Source organism: Hypanus sabinus, chromosome 9 (genome assembly GCF_030144855.1).
Source record: "Hypanus sabinus isolate sHypSab1 chromosome 9, sHypSab1.hap1, whole genome shotgun sequence".
NCBI classification, from domain to species: Eukaryota; Metazoa; Chordata; class Chondrichthyes; order Myliobatiformes; family Dasyatidae; genus Hypanus; species Hypanus sabinus.
In genome coordinates this window covers 86,920,937-86,948,521 of record NC_082714.1, presented here as the reverse complement: position 1 = coordinate 86,948,521, position 27,585 = coordinate 86,920,937, and the positions used below count along the sequence as shown (strand labels likewise).

At 45.1% G+C, this 27,585-nt stretch overlaps 1 protein-coding gene across 5 annotated transcripts in view; it reads left to right on the top strand.

Annotated features, from left to right (window-relative positions):
• Positions 1-25,996, top strand: part of dap3 (death associated protein 3) — a 42,854-nt gene extending 16,858 nt beyond the window's left edge. For all 5 annotated transcript variants that reach the window (XM_059980066.1, XM_059980068.1, XM_059980067.1 and 2 more), the window contains 10 exons: positions 5,485-5,586; positions 7,172-7,280; positions 9,909-10,001; positions 10,782-10,912; positions 11,944-12,024; positions 12,622-12,780; positions 19,130-19,189; positions 20,788-20,877; positions 22,073-22,190; positions 25,511-25,996. In XM_059980066.1, the coding sequence (XP_059836049.1) occupies positions 5,485-5,586; positions 7,172-7,280; positions 9,909-10,001; positions 10,782-10,912; positions 11,944-12,024; positions 12,622-12,780; positions 19,130-19,189; positions 20,788-20,877; positions 22,073-22,190; positions 25,511-25,596 (1,029 nt within the window). In that variant the 3' untranslated portion in view covers positions 25,597-25,996. The remainder of the gene's footprint in view (positions 1-5,484; positions 5,587-7,171; positions 7,281-9,908; positions 10,002-10,781; positions 10,913-11,943; positions 12,025-12,621; positions 12,781-19,129; positions 19,190-20,787; positions 20,878-22,072; positions 22,191-25,510) is intronic.
• Positions 25,997-27,585: the final 1,589 nt, after the last annotated feature.

Genomic DNA, 27,585 nt, shown 5'->3' with positions numbered 1-27,585 from the left:
GCTAATCAAGAACCTAAAAATCTCTGCCTTAAATATACCCAATCACTAGTCCTCCACAGCCCTTAGTGGCAATGAATTGCCTACGACACACTCCTATATCCATATACCTGTCTAAGTCTATTATTTTTGTCTGGTTCTCTTTCTCTCTTTTTTTCCCCCCTCACTATAATCTCCCCCAGCCCTACCTTTCTTTCTCTTTTATTTCCCATCATTCTCCACCTTCCCCCTAGCCCCTTTCCCTCCAGCTTATCACTTACCAGCTCTCTACTTCATCCCTCCCCCTACTTCTTATCCCCCCTTGACCATCCCACGTTACTTCACTCCTGATGAAGGGTTTTGGCCCAAAACATTGTCACTACCTCCTCCCAAAGATGCTGCCTGGCCTGCTGAGTTCTGCCAGCATTTTGTGTGTTTATTTATTTCCAGCATCTGCAGATTCACTCGTGTTACTTGTCCAAGTGCCTTTTAAATATTATTAAAGCATCTGCTTCAACCTCTATTTCTTAATTCACCAATTTTGGCAAAAAGACTGTTTGATTTCACCCTATCTGTGCCTGTCAGGAACAGCCTTGAGGATAAGATGATTTGGCAGGTGAATACATGGCTGGGGAATTGATGCAGGGGGGAGGGTTTCAGATTTCTGGGTCATTGAGATCTCTTCTGAGGAAGATGTGATTTGTACAAAAAAATTGAACCTGAGGGGGAACCAATATCCTCGCGGGCAGGTTTGCTAGAGTGTTGAGGAGGGTTTAAGGTAATTTGGCAAGGGGGTGGGTACTGGGGTAATGGTGCTGAGAATAGTGTTGTTATACAAGTAGATGCAGTGCGTAGTAAGACTGTGAGGAAGAACAGGCAGATGTTAGGGCAAAATGTAGTCAGTGGGATGAGTTGAAGTGTAACAAGGGGCCAAAATCAAAAAAGGTGATGAACACAGGACTGAAGGCATCTCATAGGCATCCTACAAATCCCTCTTTCAGGATTCTGCACCAACTTGATTTTCCGAATCTTACCTGCATACAGAACCGAAGGTGCTATATTTGAATGCATGCAGTTATCAGCATAAGGAAGATGATCTTGTAGCGCAGTTAGAGATGGGCATTATTGAGTCATGGCTGTAAGAAGATTATATTTGGGAGTTTAACATCCAAGGATAAACATTGTATCAAAAGGATGGGCAGGTAGGCAGAGGGGGTGGGGTGGCTCTATTGGTCAAAAATTAAATCAAATCTTTAGAAAGAGGTGTCATAGTATCAGAAGATGTAGAATCCTAGTAGGTAAAGTTAAGAAACTTATAAGGGTAAAAAGACCCTTGCAGGCCTTGGGAGTTATAATTAGGCCTTGAACAGTAGCCAGGGTGTGGGGTACAAATTACAACAGGAGATAGAAAAGGGCAATGTTAGGATGGTCGTGGGCAATTTTAATATGCCAGTAGATTGGGAAAATCAGGTTGGTGCTAGATCCCAAGGGAAAGTATCTGTAGACTGCTGTTGAGGTGCCTTTTTAGAACAGCTTGTGGTTGAGCCCACTAGGGGAAAGACAATTCTGGGTTGGGTGTTGTGTAGTGAGCCAGATTTGATTATGGGGCTTAAGGTAAAGGAACCCTTAGGAGACAGTGATCATAATATGATAGAATTCACCTTGCAATTTGAGAGGAAGAAGCTAACAGCAGTTGTATCAGTAATACAGTGGAGTAAGGAGGATTACGGAGCCATGAGGGAGGAACCAGCCAAAATTGATTGGAAGGGGACATTAGCAGGGATGATGGCAAAACAGTCAGTAGCTGGAGTTTCTGGGGAAATTCAGAAAGCACAGGATAAATATATCGCAAAGATGAGTAAGTATTCTGATTTAAGAATGAGGAAACAAGGGAATTCAAAAACAACAGAAATGCAAAAGAGTGAGCATTTATAGCAAAAATCAATGGGAAGCTTTTAAAAACCAAAAAGCAACTAAAAGCCGTAAGGAGAGAAAAGATGAAGTATGAAGGTAAGCTTGCCAATAATGTAAAAGAGGACACAAAAACACTTTTTTTAGATATCTGTAAAGAGTAAAAGAAAGCCAAGAGTGGATATCGTACCACTGGAAAATGATGCTGGACAGGCTGTAATGTGGGACAGAGAAATGACAGATGAACTTCATAAATATCTTGCATCAGTTTTCACTGTGGAATGCACTAGCAGTTGTCAGAAATTTGAGAGTGTGAGGGGGCAGAAGTGATCATAGTTGCTATCACTGTTGAAGGTAGACAAGTCACCTGGACCAGATGGACTACACCCTGGGGTTCTGAAAGAGGTAGTTGAAAAATCTAAACCAGGTTTAATATCACTGGCACATGTTGTGAAATTAGTTGTTTTGCGGCTGCAGTACTTTGCAATAGGCAATAAAAAAAGTTATGAAATTACGAGTATTTTTAAAAAATAATTATGTAGTGCAAAAAGAGAGGAAAAATTGTGAGGTAGTGTTCAAGGGTTTATTGTACATTCGGAAATCTGATGGTGGAGGGGAAGAAGCTGTTCCTGAATCATGGAGTGTGTGTCTTCAGACTCCTGTTCTACCTCCTTTATGGTAGCAATGAGAAGAGGGCATTGCCTTTTGAAGATGTCCTTGATGCTAGAGAAGCTAATGCCAAAGGTGGATCTGGGTATTTTCCAATCCTGTGCATTGGTGGTTACATATCAGATGGTGATGTAACCAATCAGAATACTCTCCATGGTGCATCTACAGAAATTTGAGAGTGTCTTTGGTGACGTATCAATTCTCGTCAAACTCCTAATGAAACGTAGCCACTGTCATGCCTTCTTTGTAATTTCATCAATGTGTTGGGTCCAGTGTAGGTATTCAGAAATGTTGACCCCCTCTCCCTCCTCCAAGAACTTCAACCTGCTCACCCTTTCCACTCAATGAGGACAGGTGTGTGTTCCCTTGATTTCCCTTTCCTGAAGTCCACAATCAATTCCTTGGTCTTACTGAAGTTGAGTCCAAGGTTGTTGTTGTGACACCACTCAACTAGCTGATCTGTTTTGCTGCTGTGTGCCTCCTTGTCACCATCGGAAATTCTGCCAATAATAGTTGTGTTGTCAGCAAATTTATACCTGTAGATATCGTTAGAGCTGTGCCTAGTAACACTGTCATGGGTGTACAGAGAGCAGTGGACTAGGCTTGCATCAGCTTTGATCGTCAGTGAGGAGGAGATACGGAGATTGTGGAGGCATTAGTAATGATCATTCAAGAATCACTAGGTTCTGGAAGACTGTAAAATTGCAAATGCCACTCCGCTCTTTAAGGAGGCAGAATGGGACTAATAGGGGCATTTTCTGGTTGACTGCGGGTGATTGGTAGTGGTCTGCAGTGATCAGTGTTGGGACTGCTTTTTTTCACTTTGTATGCCAATGATTTGAATAGAGGAATTGATGACTTTGGCCAGTTTTGCAGTCAATGTGAATATAGGTTGAAGGGCAGGTAGTGTTGAAGAAGCAGGAGGTCTACCGAATGACAGACAAATTGGGGGAATGGGCAAAGAAGTGGCAGATGGAATATAGTGTTGGGAAGTGTATGGTCATGCACTTTGATAGGAATAAAGGCATAGTCTATTTTCTAAACAGGAAGAAAATTCAAAAATCAGAGGTACAAGAGGACTTGAAAGTCCTCGTGCAGGGTTCACTAAAGGTTAATTTGTAGGATGAGTCCTCGTGCAGGGTTCACTAAAGGTTAATTTGTAGGGCTAGAGTCTAAAAGCAAGGATGTAATACTTGTAAAAGATGTAATCTGTTATAAGGCATTGGTCAGACTACACCTGGAGTATTGTGTGCAGTTTTGGATCCCTTATTTAGGAAAAGATGTGCTGGCATTGGGGAGGGTCCAGAGATGGTCATTGAGAATGATCCCAGGAACAAAAGGGTTAATATGTGAGGAGCATTTGATGGCTCTGGGGTGTACTCACTGGGGTTTAGAGGAATGAGGGGAGATCTTATTGAAACTTACCGAAAAATGAAAAGCCTAGGTAGAGTTGATGCGGAGAGAGGATGTTTGTTTTTGTGGGGAGAATCTAGGGCCAGAAGGCCCAACTTCAGAATAAAGGGAAGTCCATTTAGAACAGGAAGGAGGGGGAATTTCTTCAGCCTGGGAGGGAATGGTGAATCTGTGGAATTCAGTGCCACAGACACCCGTGGAGGCCAAGTCACTCCGTATATTTAAGCGGTGGTTGATAGGTTCTTGATTAGTCAGAACGTAAAAGTTTATAGGGAGAAGGCAGAACGGGTTTGAGAGGGGTAATAAGTCAGCCAAGATGGAATGGCGGAGCAGACTTGATAAGACAAATGGCCTAATTCTGCTCCTGTCTCATGGTCTAAACATTTCTGAGGCCACGGCTTAATCATTCTCTAATTTGTGGCAAACAGTGCCAGCTTGTTATTGGGGATTAAATTTCAGGGTGAGGTAGAGTTTGAAATTGGAGGAGTTCCAAGATGTGGGAACATAGTAGGGGCTACTTTCCCTGACAGCTTTTTCCATATACCCACCACCCTCTGAATGAAGAAGTTGCTCCTCAGGCCCCTTTTAAATCTTTCCCCTCTCACCTTAACCTGTACCAATAATTTTTGATTCCTTTTCAAAAACCATTATAGCACAGTACAGGCCCTTGGAACAACTTTTTAACCAACTTCCAAGATCAACTTTTCCTCCTACATAACCTTCCATTTTTCATCCATGTGCATACCTAATACATTTGCCTCTCCTGCCACCCCTGGCAGAGTGTTCCATGCACTTACCATCTGTGGAAACAAAATAAAAACAAACAAGCAAATTTACCTCTGAGGTCCCTGCTATACATTCCTCCAACCACCCCAAAATTATGCCCCTTGCTATCAGCCATTTCCTCAAGGGGGGAAAAAGACTGTTCATCCTAACTGTGCCCCTCATGAACTCCTCCATAAAATTACCTCTCATTCTCCTACACTCCAATAAAATCCAAACCTGCTCAACCTCTCTCCATAACTCAGTCCTCAAGTCCCAGCAGCATCCTTGTAAATCTTTCCAGCTTAATGGTTTCTTACCAATAACCGGGTGATCAAAACTGAACAGAATGTTCCAAATGCAGTGTCACCAATGACCATACAACAGTCTTCTCTTCTCATCGCTCTGCACAGATTGGTCAATAGTGGCTATGGCTCAGTTTTGACTCTAGCCGTAGCTGACGGTCAGTGTCTTCACCACCTTTGTCCCTTGTCCAAAGAATGGCCTGCTCATTATCTTGTTCCCTTCATGAAGATTGCATTGAGGGCCTGTTTTCCTCTTCAGCCTTGTTGTCTACAGACACTGGGTACTTTGGATATGACCAGTAATTGGAGTATACCCCATTTCCCTCCACTGTAAACTGCCCTGGCAATCGTGGCTGTGTTCTGCCTCACCCACCTGCCGCCAAGTTTCAGAGGCTGTGGTTACAAAGGCGTGCACAACTGACTGATGTTTGATGTCTGTCTCATATAGGGGCAGCATGCAGAGCAACACGTAGGTCTGCATTACACCCTCTCGCCGGGGGACCTGAAGACCATTTTCCCTCATGGCTTCCCTCTCCGCTTCCAGAAACAGGTAAGTGTTTCCACAAGCTGCATGTGTCCTCGCTCACTCGTCACCACCCACCTCAAAGGTCCCAGTTCATAACTCACTGAAACTCACTGAAAATTAGACAGGGTGGTAAAGAAGTCATATGGCATGCTTGTCTTTATTGGTCAGGTCATTTGGTGTAAGAGTCAGAAAGTCACATTGCGTCTCGATAGGTCCACACTCAGAATGTTGCATTCAGTTCTGGTCGCCCTATTACAGGAGGATGTGGAAGAGATTCACCAGGATGCTGCCTAGATTAGAGGGTATTAGCTGTAAGGAAAGATTGGACAAACTTAGGCTGCTTTCTCCAGAGGGTCAGAGGTCGAAGGGGCGACCTGACAGACTGAATAGGAGTGAAAAATGACCATCTAGAGCTTAGCAGTGGGCAAAGGTTTCATATTTCACTGTGCATCACCTTGCACTTTCTCAGTCCACTGATCACCTCAGGCTCCAGTCTATTAACTCCCCATCTCCTCCTTATATTGACCCTTGTCATCTCTCCATTCTCAGTCCTGACGTGGAGTCCCAACCAAAACATTGAAAATTTCTTCCCCATAGATACTGCTCAATCTACTGAGTTCCTACAGCAGATAGTTTGTTGCTCCAGATTCCAGTACCCGCAGTGTCTTGTGTCTCCGCCTGCCAATTCAGTTCAGTGGACCTTCTCTGAACTGTTTCCAGCACGTTAACATCTTTCCTCAAGTAGGAAGACTGACACTGTACGTACACAAAACAGTGGAGGAACTCAACAAGTCAGCTATCATCTGTGGAAAGAAATCAACAATTGTTTTGGGCCGAGACCCTTCTTCAGGACTGGAAAGGAAGGGGGCAGAGGCCAGAATAAGGTGGGGGGGGGAATGGGGGAAAGCGCTAGCGGGCAGATGATGGATGAAACTCCAACATGATGGCATGAACAGTTAATTCTCTAACTAACAGTAATTACTCTTCTTCCCCTGCCCCCCATTTTTAACATTCCCCATTCTGGACCCCCTCTCGCCCCTTCTCTTCACGAGCCTATCACTTAACCTTTCTCCCCATGATCCACTCTTCCCTCCTATTAGATTCCTTCTTCAACCCTTTACTTCCACCTATCACTTTCCAGCTGCTTCATCTCTCCTCCTCACCAGCCATAGCCTCAGAATACAAGCACGTCCCTTTTTGAACAGAGATGAGAAGAAATTTCTTTAGCCAGGGGGTGGTAAACCTGCAGAATTCATTGCCACAGACAGCTGTGGAGGCCAAGTCACTGGGTACATTTACAGCAGAGGTTGATAGGTTCTTTATTAGTCAGGACATCAAAGGTTGTAGGGAAAAAAACAGGAGAATGGAGTTAAAAGAGAAAAAAAATCAGCCATGATCAAAAGGTGGAGCAGACTAGTTGGGCTGAATGGCCTAATTCTGGTCCTAAATACTGTAGCCTAACAATCCTAACTACTACTGTATTTGCATACTAACCTTCTGTGTTTCATGCAGCAGGTCTGCCAAATCCCAGTGCCTGAGAGCTCTGCATTCTCTCACTGTGTTTCACAAATTCTTGCCAAATCTCATCCCGTATTTTGTCCTGTTTCAGATCCGGACATTCAGGGAGGCATGCATCATGGTTCGGAGGCCAGGCCTGGAGCTTGTTGGTTATCTGAAGGCTGCCAACTATTCACACCCAGTTGTTCGTTATGTCATCTGTATCCTTGCTGCTGATATTATCCAGTGGGGAGCCTGCTGGTATCAGGTGTTGGGAGATGCACCCTGCCAGGGTCAGGTGGAGGTGGTTATGAGTGGACTCATCCTGCTGGGGTTACGTGATGGAGTTCTGGGATGGGTGCACCCTGCTCAAGCATTGTCTCATCTTCCACGTGTTGTTGCATTGACGCTTGAGCCTGTGGTTAAACCTGCAGTGACTCTGGCACCTTGATGCCTTCTGTGAGGGAAGAAGGCTGAATGGGCTCCTGTGGTGGCCGGCCCCCAGCTGAGTAAGCACAGCAGGCACCCAGCAGAGGGCAAAGGCTTCATTTTAAAACTTGAGGGAAACAGCCAGAATTGTAGGGAGAGGTTGAACACACTCGGACTTTATTCCATAGAGCATAAGAGACTGAGCGGTGATCTTATAGAGGTATTTAAAACCATGATGATAATAAATTTATTAACAAACTACATATCTGTCACCATATACTACCCTGAGATTCATTATCTTTTAGGCATTCACAGTAGATACACAGAAACACTAGAATCAATGAAAAACTGCACACAAACAATGACAAAATACGACAAGATGTGCAAATACAAGAAGAAGAAAACAAAATAATAAATAATACTGAGGCAACACACACAAAATGCTGGTGGAACACAGCAGGCCAGGCTGCATCTATAGGGAGAAGCACTGTCGACGTTTTGGGCCGAGACCCTTCGTCAGGACTAACTGAAAGATACTAAGAGATTTGAAAGTTGGGGGGGGGGGGGAGAAGAGGGGGAAATGCGAAATGATAGAAGACTGGAGCGGGTGGGATGAAGCTAAGAGCAGGAAAGGTGATTGGCGAAAGTGATATAGAGCTGGAGAAGGGAAAGGATCATGAGACGGGAGGCCTCGGGAGAAAGGAAGGGGGAGGGAGAGCACCAGAGGAAGGTGGAGAACAGGCAGAGTGATGGGCAGAGAGAGAGAAATAACAACTAAATATTGTCAGGGATGGGGTAAGAAGGAGAGGAGGGGCATTAACGGGTTAGAAAAGTCAATGTTCATGCCATCAGGTTGGAGGCTACCCAGCCGGTATATAAAGTGTTGTTCCTCCAACCTGACTGTGGCTTCATCTTGACAGAGGAGGCCATGGATAGATATATCAGAATGGGAATGGGAATGGGACGTGGAATTAAAATGTGTGGCCACTGGGAGATCCTGCTTTCTCTGGCGGACAGCATAGGTGTTCAGCAAAATGGTCTCCCAGTCTGCGTTGGGTCTCACCAATATATAAAAGGCCACACCAGGAGCACCAGACGCAGTATACCACACCAGCCGACTCACAGGTGAAGTGTCGCCTCACCTGGAAGGACTGTCTAGGGCCCTGAATGGTGGTGAGGGAGAAAGTGTAAGGGCAGGTGTAGCACTTGTTCCACTTACAAGGATAAGTGCCAGGAGAGAGGTCGGTGGGAAGGGAAGGGGGGGGATAAGTGGACAAGGGAGTCGCATAGGGAGCGATTCCTGTGGAAAGCAGAAAGGGGGGGGAGGAAAAGATGTGCTTGGTAGTGGGATCCCGTTGGAGGTGGCAGAAGTTACGGAGAATTATACATTGGACCTGGTGGCTGGTGGGGTGGTAGGTGAGGACAAGGGGAACCCTATCCCGAGTGGGGTGGCGGGCGGATGGGGTGAGGGCAGATGTGCGGGAAATGGGAAAGATGCATTTAAGAGCAGAGTGGATGGTAGAAGAAAGGGAAGCCCCTTTGTTTAAAAAAGGAAGACATCTCCTTCGTCCTGGAATGAAAAGCCTCATCCTGAGAGCAGATGTGGAGGAATTGTGAGAAGGGGATAGCATTTTTGCAAGAGACAGGGCGGGAAGAGGAATGGTCCAGGTAGCTGTGAGAGTCTGTAAGCTTATGGTAGATATCAGTACATAAGCCGTCTCCAAAGATGGAGACAGAAAGATCAAGGGAGGGAGGGAGGGAGGTGTCGGAAATAATACTGAGGACATGAGTTGTGGAGTCTTTGAAAGAGAGTCCATAGGTTGTGGAATTAGTTCAGTGTTGGGGTGTGTAGAGTTATCCACACTGGTTCATGAACCTGATGGTTATAGGGTAATAACTTCCTGAACCTGGCAGTGTGAGATCTAAGGCTCCTGTACCTCCTTTCCAATAGCAGCAGTGAGAAGAGAGCTTGGCCTGTTTGGGGAATGCAGGACTGGGGAATCAAGAGGGTTTAATTTGGAGGGGGGGAGATTTAATAGGATTTTTTTTGCACCAAAAGTGATATCCATGTGAAATAAGCTGCTAGAGGAAGTTATTGAGGCAAGGATAATAGTTTTTTTTAAAGGCAACACACAAAATTCTGTTGGAACTCAGCAGGTTACACAATATTTTTGGAGAAGAATAAGCAGTTAGATAAGTACATGCATAGGAAAGGTTTAGAAGGTTATGGGCCAAACGGGCAAGTGGGACTCGCTGTATGGAGCACCTCGATCAGCATGGACTAGTGGGGCTGAAAGGCCTTTTCCATGCTGTGTGTATTGCTCTATGACTCCTCAATTATTCCTTTTCCTACCAAAATCCATTCCACAGCTAACTCATAACATCACCCCTACTCATTCCTTAACACGCTGCTACCCTAGACGGTGAAAAGGGGTGTGGTAAAACGCTCACCCTCTGCAATGCAGTCCAGTACTGTGCTAAACGGGACTGGTTAATCCTCCACATACCAGATGGTAAGCATGTGTGTTTTTATTTATGGTCTTGTCTCAATTCGTTGGGCAGGAGCTGAGCAGGACTCTCTCAAAGCTGGTGTCTATGGAATCTGGAATCCAAAGCAGCTCCACAGGTTGAGTGGCATCCATGGAGATGGGAAAGGAAGAGCTGTCAATGATTTGAGTCAGGATTAGGGTCAAGCAACATTTGTGGGGGTGGAACAAAGGGACTGTTGATGATTCGGGTCTATGGGTCAAGCCCATTTCAGGTTGGTGAGTGCATATTTACTTGGAGGAAAGTGTAGGGGGATGTCCGAGATAAGTTTTTACACAGAGTTGTGGACACAAGGAATGCACTGCCTTGGGTGGTGGTAGAGGCAGATACATTAGGGGTGTCTTAGAAATTCCTAGATAGGCACATGGCTAAAAGAAAAGTAGAGGGCTACATGGGAGGGAGAGTCAGATTGATCTTGGAGTAGGTTAAAGGATTGACACAACATTGTGAGCCAAAGGTTCTGTACTGTACCATTCTATGCACTTCAAGTTTATTTGTCACGTGTGCATCAAATCATACAATGAAAGCATTCTTAGTGCTACTTGCTTTCTCTGCTGTGATAGACATTGGGGTGTAATTGGTTGTAGTCTGGTACGTGTTTCATTGTGTATCCAGGGGATACTATGTAAAGGAGCAGGGGATTCTTCCCACCATTACTGGCAACACTTTTTGCATTTATTTCCTTGGCTGTAAGATGCTTTTGTATGGGTGTGTTACACACCATTGACCTTGTTTTCCTGCTACAGCCTATTTGTGGGTCAAACACTGCAAGGAGCTGATGCCTTCAACCTACAACGAAGCTCGCTTTGACCAGCCCCTCGAAGCCTCCACCTGGCTCAAGAACTTCCGCATCACCAATGAGCGATTTCTGGCTCAGGTCAGCAGGTCCACAGGGCGTGGCAGGGAAGGGAAGTGGCCAGCAATACTTGTGCCAGGCTCAAGAACAACTTCTACTCCACTGTTATAAGACTATTGAACTCTGACCTCACAATCTATCTCATTGTGGCCCTTGCACATTATTGTTTGCCTGCACTGCACTTCCTCTGTAGATGTTACACTTTATTCTATATTCTGTTATATTTTACCTTGTTCTGGATACATCAATGCATTGTGTAATGACTTCATCTGCATGAACAATATGCAAGACGAGCTTTTCACTCTACGTTGGTACAGATGATAATAGTAAGCCATAAGATACTGTGTAAGGGTAGATGCTCATCGAATCTGCTCCACCATTTAATCATGGAGCTGATTTTTTTTCCCTCTCAACTCCATTCTCTTAACTCCTCCCTTAACTTTTGACGTACTTACTAATTAATACCTATCAACCTGTACTTTAAATGTACCCAATGATTTGGCCTCTACAGCTATCTGTGGCAATGAATTCCACAGATTCACCACCCTCTGGCTAAATAAATTTCTCATCTCTGTTAGAAAGGGACATCCTTCTATTCTGAAGTTTTGCCCTCTGAAGATTCTCCCACTATTGGAAACATCCTATACACATCCACTCTATCTGGGCCTTTCAATAAGTTTCATTGAGATCCCATACCCCCTCACCCTGCCATTCCTCTAAACTCCAGAACTGGAGCAAGTCCAGACCCAAATCTTTCAGAAGCTCATCATATGTTAGCCCTTTTATTACCGGGATTATTCACATAAACCTGTGGACCATCTCCAGTGCTAGCATACCCTTTCTTAGATATGGGGCCCAAAACTGCAAACGATACTCCAAATGCAGTATGACCAGTATCTTCTAAAGCCTAGGAAAAGCTTTATGAAAAATGGGAGCTGATAATTGTTTACCCTTGCAGTTTGAGGACAAGCTCCCAAGCAATTTTCTGGATGCAAGTTTGTTGTGAATGTGCAACATGACTACACTAACACAGTCTTTTTTGTTGCAAATAGCTAAAAACCCAGCAGAGGTACACTTGGAGCAAGCGGGAGGCCACCGAGGAAGGGCGACCCTTGGGAGAATTGGTGGACCAGGTGAGGCTTTACACTCCTCATTACCACATCTGCCAAATGAGTCTGTCTTGGGTAACAACGTATTGTCCAGTCTTTGGGCTTCCCTCTAAGCTAAGTTAGGAGGAGCTAAGTTTGGGGCCAATATCAGAAGTAGGGAGGTGGTGTCACAAAAGTGTAACATTCCAGCACCAGTAATCAGTGACCGGGATTCAATTCCTACCTTTGTCTGCAAGGAGTTTGTACCTTTTTCCCATGCTGGCGTCCTCGCACATTCCAAAGACGTACAGGTTAAGGTTTGTAAGTTTTGGGCATGCAATGTGGATCCTGAAGAGTGGCAACAATCTCTCATTGCAATCTCATCTCTCAATGCAGTGGCTGCATCCTCAGACTGTATTGGACATTGATGTAAACGATGCACCGCTGTACGTTTCTATGTCAGCGTGGATGACGATGTCAGCATGAAGGCCTGTATAGCTATGGCAGCCATCAATGGAGGATGAGCTGTAAAGGAGATGTCCCTCCCTTGGAGAGGAGAAAGGTGTGTGGGAGGGAGGTGGAGTGGGAACCAGTCCAAGTCTGAAATGAGCTTGGCTCATGTTTCTCTCTACCCACCCTCAGGGTATCACACGAGTGAAGAATGCCAGTGACGTGGTGGGTGTCCTGTTCAAAGAGCTGAAGTCGCAGTGTTTACCGGACTCCTATCGGATGCTGGTGGCAGTGGATGGGGTCAATGCTCTGTGGGGACCTACTACTATGAAGAAGGAGAACAAAAGTCAGGTATTTCTGGTTTGACCACTCATCACACACTCTTTGAGGCAATCAGGAGCACATCTTCAGTGGTATGACTTCAGTGGTCAAGTCCTGGTATGAGACCACTGTCACCAGGTAGACAATCTTTGAAGAGTATTGATAATGGCTGGAGACACTCATCTGCCCAGAAGATGGCAATGACAAATGACTTCTGTAGAAAATTTTGCCAAGAATGGAAAAACAATGACTGTCCACATCATACGACACACAACATAATGAACAAGCTCATTGGATATGGTCAGATGTTGAGGTTAGTTGCTCCAGTGACAGTTACCTGGCCCTGGTGCAAGTGTAAAATTCCAAATCCCTTCCTACTGGCTGTTACTGTACAAAATTCCAATGAACCATATCCCTTTCCACTGTCATTGTACAAACTCCCAATGGACCAAATCCCTTTCCACTGTCATTGTACAAACTCCTAATGGACCAAATCCCTTTCCACTGTCATTGTACAAACTCCCAATGGACCAAATCCCTTTCCACTGTCATTGTACAAACTCCTAATGGACCAAATCCCTTTCCACTGTCATTGTACAAACTCCTAATGGACCAAGCCCCTTTCCACTGTCATTGTATAAACTCCTAATGGACCAAGCCCCTTTCCACTGTCATTGTACAAACTCCCAATGGACCAAATCCCTTTCCACTGTCATTGTACAAACTCCCAATGGACCAAATCCCTTTCCACTGTCATTGTACAAACTCTCAATGGAACAAATCCCTTTCCACTGTCATTGTACAAACTCCTAATGGACCAAATCCCTTTCCACTGTCATTGTACAAACTCCTAATGGACCAAATCCCTTTCCACTGTCATTGTACAAACTCCTAATGGACCAAGCCCCTTTCCACTGTCATTGTACAAACTCCTAATGGACCAAGCCCCTTTCCACTGTCATTGTACAAACTCCCAATGGACCAAGCCCCTTCTCACTGACTGTCACTGTACAAAATCCCACTGCAGCAAAGTCCTTCCCACAGAATCCATGTGGATCAAACTTTCACCCAATCCCCATACTCCTTTGCAGTACCACCTGCTATTTAACGTGGCAAACAATGAGTTCAGCCAAGCCCATTGAGAATTATCTTCGTGTAAACTTTGTTTCCACAAATGCTACCTGACCTCCTGGATAGCTCCAATGTTTTTTTTTCTCTCAGTTTCCCACTGGATTATCCACCAAGAAAGGCGCCGGTCTGTTTGGGAAGTTAAACTGAAATGTCTCCAGGGTTTTATCGATAGATAATGTGTACAAAATATGCTGCCTTTTAGTCAAAGGTTCACAAAAATGATTCTGAGACTGAACGGCTTGTCGTATGAGGAGTATTTGATGGGTCTGGACCCTTAATGGAATTCAGAAGAATTAAAGTGGATCTCATGGAATCTTATTGAATATTGAAAAGCCTCGATGGAGTGGATGTTGAAAGTATTTTTCCTGTGGTTTGGGAGCCTGACCAGAGGACACAGCCTCAGAATATTGGGATATCCATTTAGACCAGAGATAAGGAGGAATTTGTTTAGCTGGAGAGTGGTATATCTGGCCCCATTGCCACAGGTGGCAGTGGAGGCCAGTTCATTGGGTATAATTAAGGCAGAGGTTGATAGATTCTTGACTAGTCAGTGCATGAAGAGATATGGGGAGAAGGCAGGTGATTAGGGCTGAGAGGGAATTGGATCAGCCATGATGAATTTCTGCTCCTGTATCTTATAGTGTAATGTTCTTAATACAAGATTAAGCACTTTAATGTCACAGAATGTCAGGAACCCAGAGCTTGATCAAAAGCATATATTAATGGAGGAAAGAGGAGGGAGGTTGAGAGGTTTTTTAAAATCTGTTAATATTATTTTACGTGCTGTATGTGATATATGCACTGTGCTTTGTACCATGGTCCTGGGGGACATTTTTTTAGCTGTATACAGGTGTATGGTTGGATGACAATAAATTTGAACTTGAGAGAGGAAGGCAAAGTTCAGAACCCAGGTAACTGAAGGTAAATACAATGTCACAATCTACTAACCTGCTCCAGCATTTGATGGCATTTAAGAGTCCCGATAAAGAGGCTCAACCCAAAATGTTGACTATTCATCACCCTCTGTAGATGAGTTACATAGAATGGTAAAGGCCCTTCAGCTCATGATGTTGTGCCGGTCTTTTAACCTACTCCAAGATCCCTTCCCTCCCACATCAACCTCCATTTTTCTTTCATCCACGTGCATATCTCTTAAATGTCCCTTAACGTCACAGCTGATCTTGTTCAATCCCACCTTCTGTCACTAACCCTGTATCCCTAAGTTCCTTCTCACCACTATCCTAAATAACTGTCCCCTTGTATTGGGACTGCAACCCCTCAGCTAGGTGAATCATCAGACTTTGTCCACACTATTGAGTCACTCCTGACCCATCCCTGGCAGATGGTTGTCACTTTGAGGGGATTTCTGATATACCCTGAACTGCCAATAAAGGAACAAGTGTCATTGGAAAGGGATTTGAGCTCAGGGCATTGATCAACACCTCCAATTTTGACATTGTAGCCATTAGTGAGACTTGGTTGCAGGAGGGGCAGGACTGGCAGCTCAGTAATCCAGGGTTCCATTGTTTTAGATGTGGCAGAGTGGGAGGGATTAAAGGAGGAGGGGTGGCATTACTAGTCAGGGAGAATGTCACGGCAGTGCTCCATCAGGATAGACGGGAAAACTTGACTAGTGAGGTGTTATGGGTGGAACTGGTTTAACCACATTAATGGGATTATATTATAGACCACCCAACAGTTCTAGGGATTTAGAGGAACAGATTTGTAAAGAGACCACAGACTGTTGCAAGAAACATAAGGTTGTTATAGTAGGAGATTTTAACTTTCTACATATTAAATGGGAATCCCATACTGCAAAAGGACTAGATGGGATAATGTTTGTCAAATGTGTTCAGGAAAGTGTCCTTCATCAGTACATAGAAGTCCCAACAAGAAAGAAAAGATAGAGTATGATACTGCTGGTAGGGAATGATCAAGACATACAAATGTTTGTACGTCTTGATTTGACCACAGCATCTGCAGTGTACTTTGTGTTTACTGTTAGGGAATGAGTCAGGGCAGGTGACAGAAGTTTGTGTAAGGGAACACTTTTCACCCAGTGACTGCAATGCCATTAATTCCAAAGTAAATATGCAAAAAGATAGGCCTGGTCCACAGATTGAGACTAAGTTAGAGAAAGGACAATTTTGATGGTATCAGAAATGATTTGGCATGTGGATTGGAACAGGCTGTTTTCTGGCAAAGGGACACTTAGAAAGTGGGAGGTCTTCAAATCTGAAATTTTGAGAATACAAAGCTTGTATGTGCCTGCCAGATAGCAAGTGTAGGGAATGCTGTTTTTCAAGAGATATTGAGGCCCTGGTTCAGAGCAAACAGGAGATGCTTAGCAGGTATAGGCAAGAAGGAACATATGAGGGGCTTATGGACTGTAAGCAATGCATTTAAGAAAGAAATCAGGAGGTTCCTCTAGCAGGCAAGGTGAAGGAGTATCCTAAGGGATTCTGCAGATATATTAAGAGCAAAAGGATTGTAAGGGATAAAATTGTTCCACTGGAAGACCAGAATGATAATCCATGTGTAGAGCAAAACAGATGGGGGAGATGTTAAGGGCATTCTTTGTAGCTGCATTTACTCAGGAGACAGATACAGAGTTATAGAAGTGAGACAAAGTGGCATCAACTTCATAGACCCTGTAGAAATTACAGAGGAAGAGGAGGTGTTTGCTACCCTGAGCCAAATCAGGGTGGATAAGTCCTCAGGGCCTGACAACGTGTTCTCTTGGACCCTATGGAAGACAGGTGCAGAAATTTCCAGGGCTCTAGCAGAGATATTTTAAAATACTTTAGTGACAGAAGTGTCAGAGGATTGGAGGATGGCCAATGTTGTTCCGCTGTTTAAAAAAGGCTCTAAAAATAAACCAGTGGATGCTGTCTACATGGATTTTAGTAAGGCATTTGACAAAGTCCTGCGTGGGAGGCTGGTCAAAAAGGTTCAGTCGCTCGGCATCAGGATGTGGTAGTAATTGGATTAGACATTGGCTTTGAGGGAGAAGCCAGAGAGTGGTAGCAGAGGGCTACTTCTCTGAATGGAGGCCTGTGACTGATGGTATGACGCAGGGATCAGCCCTGGATCCTTTGCTGTTTGTAATCCATATCAATGAGCTGGATGATGTGGTTAATTGGATCAGCAGATTTGCAGGTGACACCAAGATTTGTAGTGTAGTGGTAAGTGAGGAAGGCTATTGTGGCTTGCAGAGGGATCTGTATCAACTGGAACAATAGGCTGAAAAATGGCAGATTTAGTGCTGACAAGTGCAACGTGTTGCACTTTGGTAGGACCAAACAGGGTAGGTCTTACACAGTGAACGGTAGAGCACTGAAGAGTGTGGTAGAGCATAGGGATCTGGGAATACAGGTCCATGATTCATTGACAGTGGTGTCACAGGTAGATAGGGTCGTAAAGAAAGCTTTTTAACATATTGGCTGTCATTAATGTTTTGAGTAAAGGAGATGGGATGTTATGTTGAAGTTGTATAACACATTAGTGACGCCTAATTGGGAGAATTGTGTGCAGTTTTGGTCAGCTACCTACAGGAAAGGTGCAAGCAAGATTGAAAGAGTACAGATAAAATTTACAAGAATGTTGCTGGGTCTGTCTGAATTATCAGGAAGGATTGAATAGGTTAAGACTGTATTCTTTAGAACATAGAAAATTGAGAGGAGATTTGATAGAAGTATAGAAAATGATGAGGGGTATGGATTGGATAAATGCAAGCAGGCTTTTTCCAGTGAGACTACAACCAGAGGTGATGGTTATGGGTGAAAGGTGAAAAGTTTAAAGGGAACATGAGGGTTGTGACAATGTGGAATGAACTGCCAGTACAAATGGTGCATGCAAACTCAATTTCAACATTAAAAGAAATCAGTAATCAGTCCATCTCTGTCCAAGTATTTATAATAGCTGGTAAGTTATTATAATAAAAACAGTAAATTGCAATAACTTATATATAAGTATATATAAAAATATAAATTGTGTAGAAAAAGACTGAGGTGGCATTCATGGGTTCACTATTCATTCAGGAATCTGTTGACAGAGGGGAAGAAGCTGTTCCTGAATCGTTGAGTGTGGGTCTTCAGTCTCCTGTACCACCACCTTGATGGTAGCAATGAGAAGAGGGCATGTCCTGGGTGATGCATTACAACATAGGAATGTGTATGAGCATGCACTTTGGTAGAAGGAATAAAAGTACAGACTGTTTTCTCAACCAAGATACTATAGCGGTTCATGCAACACTATTACAGCTCAGGGTATGGAAGTTCAGAGTTCAATCCTGGCGCCCTCTGTAAGAAGCCTGTATGTCCTTCCCGTTGAATATGTGGGTTGTCCGTGCTCTAGTTTCCTCCCACAGTCTAAAGACGTATCAGGTAAGTTAATTGGTCATTGTAAATTGTCCTGTGATGAGGCTAAGATTAAATCAGGGTTGTCTGGGGTGGCAATGCTCAAAGGGCCTGAAGGGCCTACTCCACTAAATAAATAAACAGGGGAGCAAACTTAGAAATTGGAGGTACAAGGGGACTTGGAGTCTTAAGTTCTGCATTCCCTAAAGGATAACTTGCAGGTTGAGTTGGTGGTAAGGAAAGCAAATGCAATGTCATTTTGAGAGCTCTAGAGTTGATGTGTTATCAGTCCGCACTTGGAGTATTGTGATAGTTTTGGGCTCCTTATCTAAGAAAAGTTGTGCTGGCATTGGAGAGGGTCCATAAGATGTTTTCAAGAATGATCCTAGGAATTAAAGGGTTAATATGTTAGGAGTATTTGATGGTTTGGGGCCTGTGCTTGCTGAGTTTAGAAGAGGAATTTCGTTAAAACCCACCAAATATTGCAAAGCCTAGATAGAGGGAATGTGGAGAAGATACTTCCAATAGTGGAAGTCTGGGACCAGAGGGCACAGCCTCAGAGTAGATGGATGTACCTTGAGAACAGAGGAGGAGGAATTTCTTTAACTGGGGGTAGTGAATCTGTGGAATTGCCTGCCACCTGGAGGCCAAATTGTTGGGGGTATATTTAACATGGAGGTTGATCGGTTCTTTATTAGTAAGGGTGTCAAAGGCTACAGGGAGAAGTCAGGAAAATGGATTTGAGAAAATCAGCCATGATGGAATAGCAGTGCAGACTCGATGGGACAAATGGCCTAATTTGTTAAAGAAGAAAAACTAGCACACTGCAGGAAACAAAAGTAATTCTCCTGGTAAGTTGAGTTTCTGTTAAACATCTACCTCTCTTGCAGGTACTTCCATCTGAACTTACCCTGATCCACAACTTGAGGAAGCTGCTCTCCAATGATTGGGTAAGATGTGTTCAGTAAGGATTGTGATATGGTGTGATTACCCTGGCACGTCCTGGTTTGGGAACAGGGTCCTCAGCCACTGGGACCTCTGCCTGTGCCTTGACTGTTCCACGTTGCAGCCTCTGTGAGCAATAGTTGTTATATTTTATCCTCAAGATTAAAAATTTGTTTTATTTGTCATATGTACACAGAAACATACAGTGAAATACATCAATGACCAACATAGTCCGAGGATTATATTAAGCAGCCCACAGAAGTCACCATGCTTCTAGCATGCCCACAACTTACTAACCCTAACCTGTACAGCAAGGAAACCGGAGCCCCTGGAGGAAACCCACACGGTCACGAGGGGAACATAGAAACTCAATACATACAGTGGCAGGAATTGAACCACGTTCATTGGCACTGCAAACTGTTACGCTACTGTTCTGTCCCACTGACTAGACAGCCCTCTGCTCGGGACCAGCCGGAACTAATTGTTCTACAGGAGACCAGCCCTTCCCACTGTCAACTGGGAACTGAGGTGGCTGTTGACCTGACTTCTTGCCTCTTACCCAATCATCGCAAAGAAGCGAGAACTCCTTGACTTACAATTCAGAGGATAGAGCACAACACTCACTGTGCTGGTGGGCATTTTTCTGTATGAGAGATAAAATATCCCCAAGGCTGATCTGTCTCCCTCGACCTATCGGTCTGTGACAAGCTGCCAGATCTTCAGATTCATTGATTGGTAACCCTCACCAATGTGCCATTGAAAACATCTGGATGCATCACATCTTGGTGTGGCCACTGCTCTGCCTGTGACCACAAGAAATTGCTGACAATTAAGAACACAGCTCAGAGAAACCTCTGTGGACACTGCCTCAGGGAAAACAATGAGCATAATTAAGATCTCCTCCCGCCATAGACGTGCACCATGTGGCACCAACATAGCATTCCTACAACTCACTGACCCAATGGTATGAGAGAGGGAACTGGAGCGCCCCAGCAAACCCATGTGGTCATGGGGAGAATATACAAACTCCTTACACAGAGTGGCAGGAAGTGTCACCACATGGCGACACTTGGGCAATCCTCACTGATTTGATTTTATACGAATGATACATTTCACTGAATGTTTCAATGTGCTTGTTGTGGCCCTTGACCCAATCTTACAGCTAATACTGTAATAGAGTTGAACTAACCACTACACTACCCTGCTGGGAGATTATCTTTTAAAGCAAGGTCCATGCAGGAGTCTGATAACAGCTGGATTCAACCTTGAACCCAATGGTACATGTTCTCAAACTTTCGCACCTTCTACCTGATGGGAGAGAGAAAAGAAAATGACAATTTGGGAGAAGATTCCCGGTTACTTTGCAGGTTTACTAAGGCAGTGAGAAGTATAGGCGGAATCAGTGAGGGAAGATTGGTTTCTGTGATGGACAGGGCTGCCTCAATAACTCTGCAAATTCTTGCGACCTCAGGCAGAGCAGTTGCCCTGCCAAGTTTTGCTATAACGTGTCTGTAAAGATTGGTGACATTGCACCCATCTTCTATTTGTTTGCATGTCCAGCCCAGCCCTGGGGATCTGTGCGATAATGACCTTTGTTCTGCAGGCTGGTGGAGCTGTGGTTACGACCCTGACCCAGACCGGAGCGCTGGGAGCCTCTCAGCTGTCCCACCTGCCCCATGAGCTGCTGAGGAAGGTGAGTCACAGTGAGATGTCAGTACACAAAGATAGCTGTTGAGAAGGCTTCAGGAGATACAAAAGATGCTGAAATCTGGAGAAAAACACTGCACTTGAGAGGCTCAGCAAGTTTAGTCAGAGGATGACATGAATGATTGAGGTTTCAGTCCAGATGAAGGGTATCAACCAAAAGCATTGACTGTCTGTGTCCCTCCACGGATGCTGCCTGACTCGCAGTTCCTACGCCACTTTAGAACATAAAACATTACAGCACAATACAACTCTAATATTAATCAAACTCTTCCCTCCTACACAACCCTCCATATTTTTAATCATAGAAGATTCTCGTATTCCCTTAATGTTTCTGCCTCTACCTCCATTTCTAGCACATCCACCACTCTGTGAAGGAAGAAACATTATCTCTGACGTCTTTTCTATAATTTCATCCAATCACCGTAAGATTGACCCCCTCATATTAGCCACTTCCACCCGGGGGGAAAAGTCTCTGGCATCTGCTCTGTCTATGCCTCTCTTCTTAAACACCTCTAACAAGTCACCTTTCATCATCCCCTGCTCCAGAGACGAAAAAACACTAGTTCACTCAACCTGTCCTCACGACATGCTCTCTAATCCAGGGATCTCCCTAAAGCTTCCACATCCTGTCAATGTGAGGGTGACTAGAACTGAACACAACGTTCCAAGTGTGGTCTAACCAAGATATAGAACTGCAACATTACCTCATGGCTCTTGTATTCAATCCTCCAAATAATGAAGGCCAACACACCACACGCCTTCTTACCACCCTACTTCCTTGCAGTATTTAGAACAGGTCTGTCACTATATAACACTGGGATACAGTACCGGTGGGGGCAAGTGTTTCACTGTATAATACCAGGGTATGGTACAATGGGAATTGGCCTGTCACTGTGTAACAGCAGGATACAGTACTGGTGGGAATGGGTCTGTAACTGTATAATACCAGGGTACAGTACAAGTGGGGACATGTCTGTCACTGTATAACACCAGGATACAGTACCAGTAGGGATGGGTCTGTTGCTGACAATATCCAGCAGGAGTCTTCTCATTGATTGTGCTGTGAGTTAATGGAATTGAGTTTTAGTGCTACCTCCTGTTCATCAACTTGTCCCATGAACACAATTCTGATGAAGTGCACTGAAGGATTACCTTCATCTGTTTGTGTTGCCCTCTCTCAGGATGGCTTTGATGCCCTGGACCCTTTTGTTCCAATTCAAGTGATGAAATACAGCCAGAAAGAGTTTGAGAGCTGCTACCAGTACTACATTGACCGCAAGTGGATTCAACACGAGAAAGGTAATTGTTTGACCACTGGTACACCCTGTCCTCGTTATATGCGGGGGGATAGGTTCCTCGCAGTCGACGCATAATGTGAATAATTATTTAAATGGAGAAAATGGGGATGTATTCTGGAGGGCTTCCTAAATGTTTTATCTGTAACTTATTCACATTTTCATACCAATTCAACACAAAAGCAGTACCACAAGGCAACATTCGTATTATATTTCACCAATTTAAGGTAATATTCAACGTAATAAATCATAGAAAGTTAACATACTAGGGTGTACAGTACTCGCCAACAGTGGCAGGTGTGTTCGCTCCGGGAGATGAGTGGTTGTTGTGGTGGGGCAGCTTTACATGAATGAGGTGGATGGTTGTGTATCGTCAGGATCATCAAGGGCAGCAAGGGGTGAAGGAAGACTCACAGAACTCTCAGTACTGCCGGCAGCAGAAGATGACACCGGTTTGAAGAAAGTGGTGAGGGTGGTTTGCTTGGCAACATTTTGTTTTCCAGCATAAATTTGCTTGTAGGGGAGAAGACTTGACTGCAGGGAACAACTGAAATGCTGACTCCGTTCTAAACTTAGGTCCATGTCCATTGCCATTTGTGCCAAGTGTTCCACAGCCTAAAAAGTTCTGCCAGTTGCTTCACCGTAAAATCCTTCACCTGCAACTCGACACTTTGCTCTTCATCGTTATCACCTTCAGTCTGAGTTAAACGTAGAAGATCATCCACACTTATTTCTTCACCATGAGAATCCCGGAGTTCTACCCCGTCAGCAGTCTTGAGGTCTGATAATCCTTCCCCACCAACTTTACGCTTGGCCACACAATCCTGGACAGCTGCAGTGAAGGCAGGAAACCCCTTGCCGGTGTGCACACACTCCACCCAAATTGATTTCCATGCTTCATTGAGAGAGGAAGACCTGACCTCTTTCCAGGATTCATCAATGTTGATGGCATGTCTGATGTTGAAGGACTTCCACCATTCCCTCACTGTTGTAAACTCCTGGGATTTTCAAAATCGTTTGTTGCTATCTGAGAGATAGCATGCTGTAAAAAATACGCCTTGAACGTAGATATCACACCTTGGTCGAGTGGTAGGATGAATGCTGTCCAAATATTTAGGATGGGCTGGCACATTGTCAAGCAAGAAAACAAAGGCAAGATTCTGTTCCCAGCAGTAGTGTTCATTCTCAGCGAAGTGTTTAGCAAACCAGTCTTCAAAGATTCGACCAGTGACCCATGCTTTCTTGTTAGCTGCCCAGTGGACAGGAAGCATATTCTTACTCAAACCCTTAAGAGCATGGGGGTTTAGTGAATGGTAAACTAAGAGAGGCTTCATCTTACAGTCTTCTTCGACATTGGAACACATAAGCAAAGTCAATCTATCCTTTGCTGCCTTGAAACCTGATGCAGTTTTTTCATCCTTACTTATGCATTCCGCCATACGCTTCCAAAAAAGTCCGGTCTTGTCTGCATTAAACACCTCCTTTGGTGTGATGCCTAACCCAAATATCATAGACCGCAACTGCACAGGGTAGCGTTCAGCAACTTCGTGGTCAGCACTAACTTGCTCACCACACACAGCTAAGTTGTGAAGCCTGTGACGATTAACAAACTTAGAAAACCATCCCCTACTTCATAACAAGGGGAGTTGTGTATAGTAGCAAAGAGGTCCTTCTGCAGTTGTATAGGGCCCTGATGAGACCACACCTGGAGTATTGTGTTCAGTCTTTGTCTCCAAATTTGAGGAAGGACATTCTTGCTATTGAGGGAGTGCAGCGTAGGTTCACAAGGTTAATTCCAGGGATGGCGGGACTGTCATATGTTGAAAGATTGGAGCGACTGGGCTTGTATACACTGGAACTTAGAAGGATGAGAGGGGATCTTATTGAAACATATAAGATTACTAAGGGATTGGGCACTCTAAAGCCAGGAAACATGTTCCTGATGTTGGGGGAGTCTAGAACCAGAGGCCACAGTTTAAGAATAAGGGGTGGGCCATTTAGAACAGAGTTCAGGAAAAACTTTTTCACCCAGAGAGTTGTGGATCTATGGAATGCTCTGCCTCAGAAGGCAGTGGAGGCCAGTTCTCTGGATGCTTTCAGGAAAGAGTTAGAAAGAGCTCTTAAAGCTAGCGGAGTCAAGAGATATGGGGAGAGGGCAGGAACGGGGTACTGATTGTAGATTATCAGCCATGATCACAGTGAATGGCAGTGCTGGCTCAAAGGGCCGAATGGCCTACTCCTGCACCTATTGTCTATTACTTGCTTTAAAGTTAACAATATCACTTGACGCTTCGTCACTGGCCTCTGAACAAAGGTGACCATAAATTTCCAAAGATGATCGTTTCATGCTCAATGTGCAAACTCAACATTTTCTCCATTTTTGTCATAATCGGGTTACGCACTTTGGTGACAATCTTTGAAGACACTTGTGATGAATCAAACACTGCACTTTTTATTTTCTTAGTATTTTTCTTTATGTTTCTGATCGTAGACTCACCCAGGCCAAAGTATCATCCCAGAGCTGTGTTACCTGTTTATAATTTCCAACTTTTTTTCAAGTGTTAAAGCAGTTCTCTGCTGCTTGGCTGATGGCCCAGGACTTGACGCTTAGGAGGCATAGTTAGATATTTCAAGCACAAAATCCCTGCACCATAGGTAAAAACAACAACAGTTTAAGAGCACAAGATTGCACATCCACACATTGCCGAAATCAATGTGAGACTGGTGGAAGTGAGACTGTGGCACGCACACGTGACTTGTTTTGGTAGGAAAGCAGTGCTCCTCGCATAACTGAGGACGCATATAAGGAGACATTGGTAGAAATAGGTTCCTCGCATAACTGTGAATCCGCATAGTCTGTAGACACATATAACAAAGAGAATGTGTACTGAGAACACCCCATAACCTGTCACTTTCCCTTCACCAGCTGCTCACACTTTGTCCTTGACTGTTGCGGAGCTCTGTGTTATTCCTCTTCCTCTGTCTGGCCACAGAGTTCATCAGCCTTCTTGGCCCTTTCCCAGACAACCTCCCTTCTCTTCCCCACCCCCCATGTGCCTCCCACCACAATCTTACTCTTCGGTTTCTCTCCTTTCTGTCTCTCTCTCCTTGCCCTCCCTCTCTCACTCTACCCCATTGATTCAAATCCCTTTGTGAGGCTGCCTCACTCTGCTTATCCCACCCTTGTGTTACACAGGAGATTTGGTTCCACTTCTGGAGAGTCTCTAACACATCCCCGCCTGTAGTGGGGAGAGGAGGGGTGTTCTCTTCCCTCACCCCTCAACGGCATGACTAACCATTCTCTCTGTCTCTCTCTTTCCACAGCTCTCACGGAGGAGGGTAAGCAGGAGCTAATCTTCCTCAGCAACTACAACCCAGGGACCTTTGACAGGATCTGCGGTCCCCTCTGAGTACTGGCACCTCCCTTCGCACCAAGCTCTTCTTCCAACACCACCCCCCCCCCCCCCCAAGTTGAATGGAAGACATTGTGAATGGACACCCCGAGTCCAACACATTTTGCTCCAGGCAAACATGGTGCCAGTCTCTCTGCTTTGCAAATGAGTGCCTGTGTGCTTGAGCACTGTTGTCAGTCTGTGTCTGAAGACAAGGTTGGTTGGGGGTATTCCACATCAAGTCCGACAGAATACAAAGCAATCAAGAACACAATACAAGTCAAAAATGGAGGGGAGGAACATCGAACTGCGAATTCAGCCACCTTACTCCAGCAATCTGAAATTTGTGTGTTTTCTGTCTGTACTGGAAGTTGTGGGTATTTTTAATGAGCATTGATCATTAAAACAGCAGATTTAACTGCCCTGTCTTAACATGCGTCTCCCTATGAAGGGGTTTGTAGCCATAACACTGGGGTACAGTACTGGTGTGAACAAATCTGTCACTGTCAAACACCAGGAAATGGTTCTGCTGGGGTTGAATCCGTCACTGTATAACACCGGGTGAACTGTCACTGGGAAATGGTACTGCTGGTCCATCACTGTATGACACTGGGAGGGTCAGGTCTGTTGTACAATACTGTTGGGGATTAATCTGTCACTGTGTAACACCAGGAAAAGGTACTGGTGGGGACAAATCTGTGGCTGCGTAACATCGGGGTACAGTACTGGTAGGAATGGGTCTGTAGCTATAGGACACTGGGGGACCATACCAGTGGGGTCAGATCTGTTGCTGAAGGATGCCGGGGGGCTGTACCAGTGGGGTCTGGTCTGACACAGTAGGATGCTGGGGTGCTATATCGGTGGGGACGGGTCTGTCACTGTGTAACACTGGGGTACAGTACCAGTGGGGATGGGTCTGTCACTGTATAACACCGGGGTACGGTAACGATGGGGACGGGTCTGTCACTGTATAACACTGGGGTACAATGCCGGTGAGGACGGGTCTGTCACTGTATAACACCGGGGTACGGTACAGGTGGGGACAGATCTATCACTGTATAACACCGGGGTACGGTACCAGCGGCAATGAGTCTGTCACTGTATAACACTGGGGTACAGTACCGGTGGGGACGGGTCTGTCACTGTATAACACCGGGGTACGGTACCGATGGGTACGGGTCTGTCACTGTATAACACTGGGGTACAGTACCGGTGAGGACTGGTCTGTCACTGTATAACACCGGGGTACGGTACCGATGGGTACGGGTCTGTCACTGTATAACACTGGGGTACAGTACCGGTGAGGACGGGTCTGTCACTGTATAACACTGGGGTACAGTACCGGTGAGGACGGGTCTGTCACTGTATAACACCGGGGTACGGTACCGATGGGTACGGGTCTGTCACTGTATAACACCGGGGTACGGTACAGGTGGGGACAGATCTGTCACTGTATAACACCGGGGTACGGTACCAGCGGCAATGGGTCTGTCACTGTATAACACTGGGGTACAGTACCTGTAGGGACGAGTCTGTCACTGTATAACACCCGGGTACAGTACCGATGGGGACGGGTCTGTCACTGTATAACACCGGGGTACAGTACCGGTGGGGACGGGTCTGTCACTGTGTAACACTGGGGTACAATACTGGTGGGGACGGGTCTGTCACTGTATAACACCGGGGTACAGTACCGGTGGGGACGGGTCTGTCACTGTATAACACCAGGGTACAGTACAGGTGGGGACAGATCTGTCTGTATAACACTGGGGTACGGTACCGGTGGGGACGGGTCTGTCACTGTATAACACCGGGGTACAGTACCGGTGGGGACGGGTCTGTCACTGTATAACACCAGGGTACAGTACAGGTGGGGACAGATCTGTCTGTATAACACTGGGGTACGGTACCAGTGGGGACTGGTCTGTCACTGTATAACACCGGGGTACAGTACTTGTGGGGATAAGTCTGTCGTATTACTCTGGTGTGTAGTACTGGTGGGGGTGG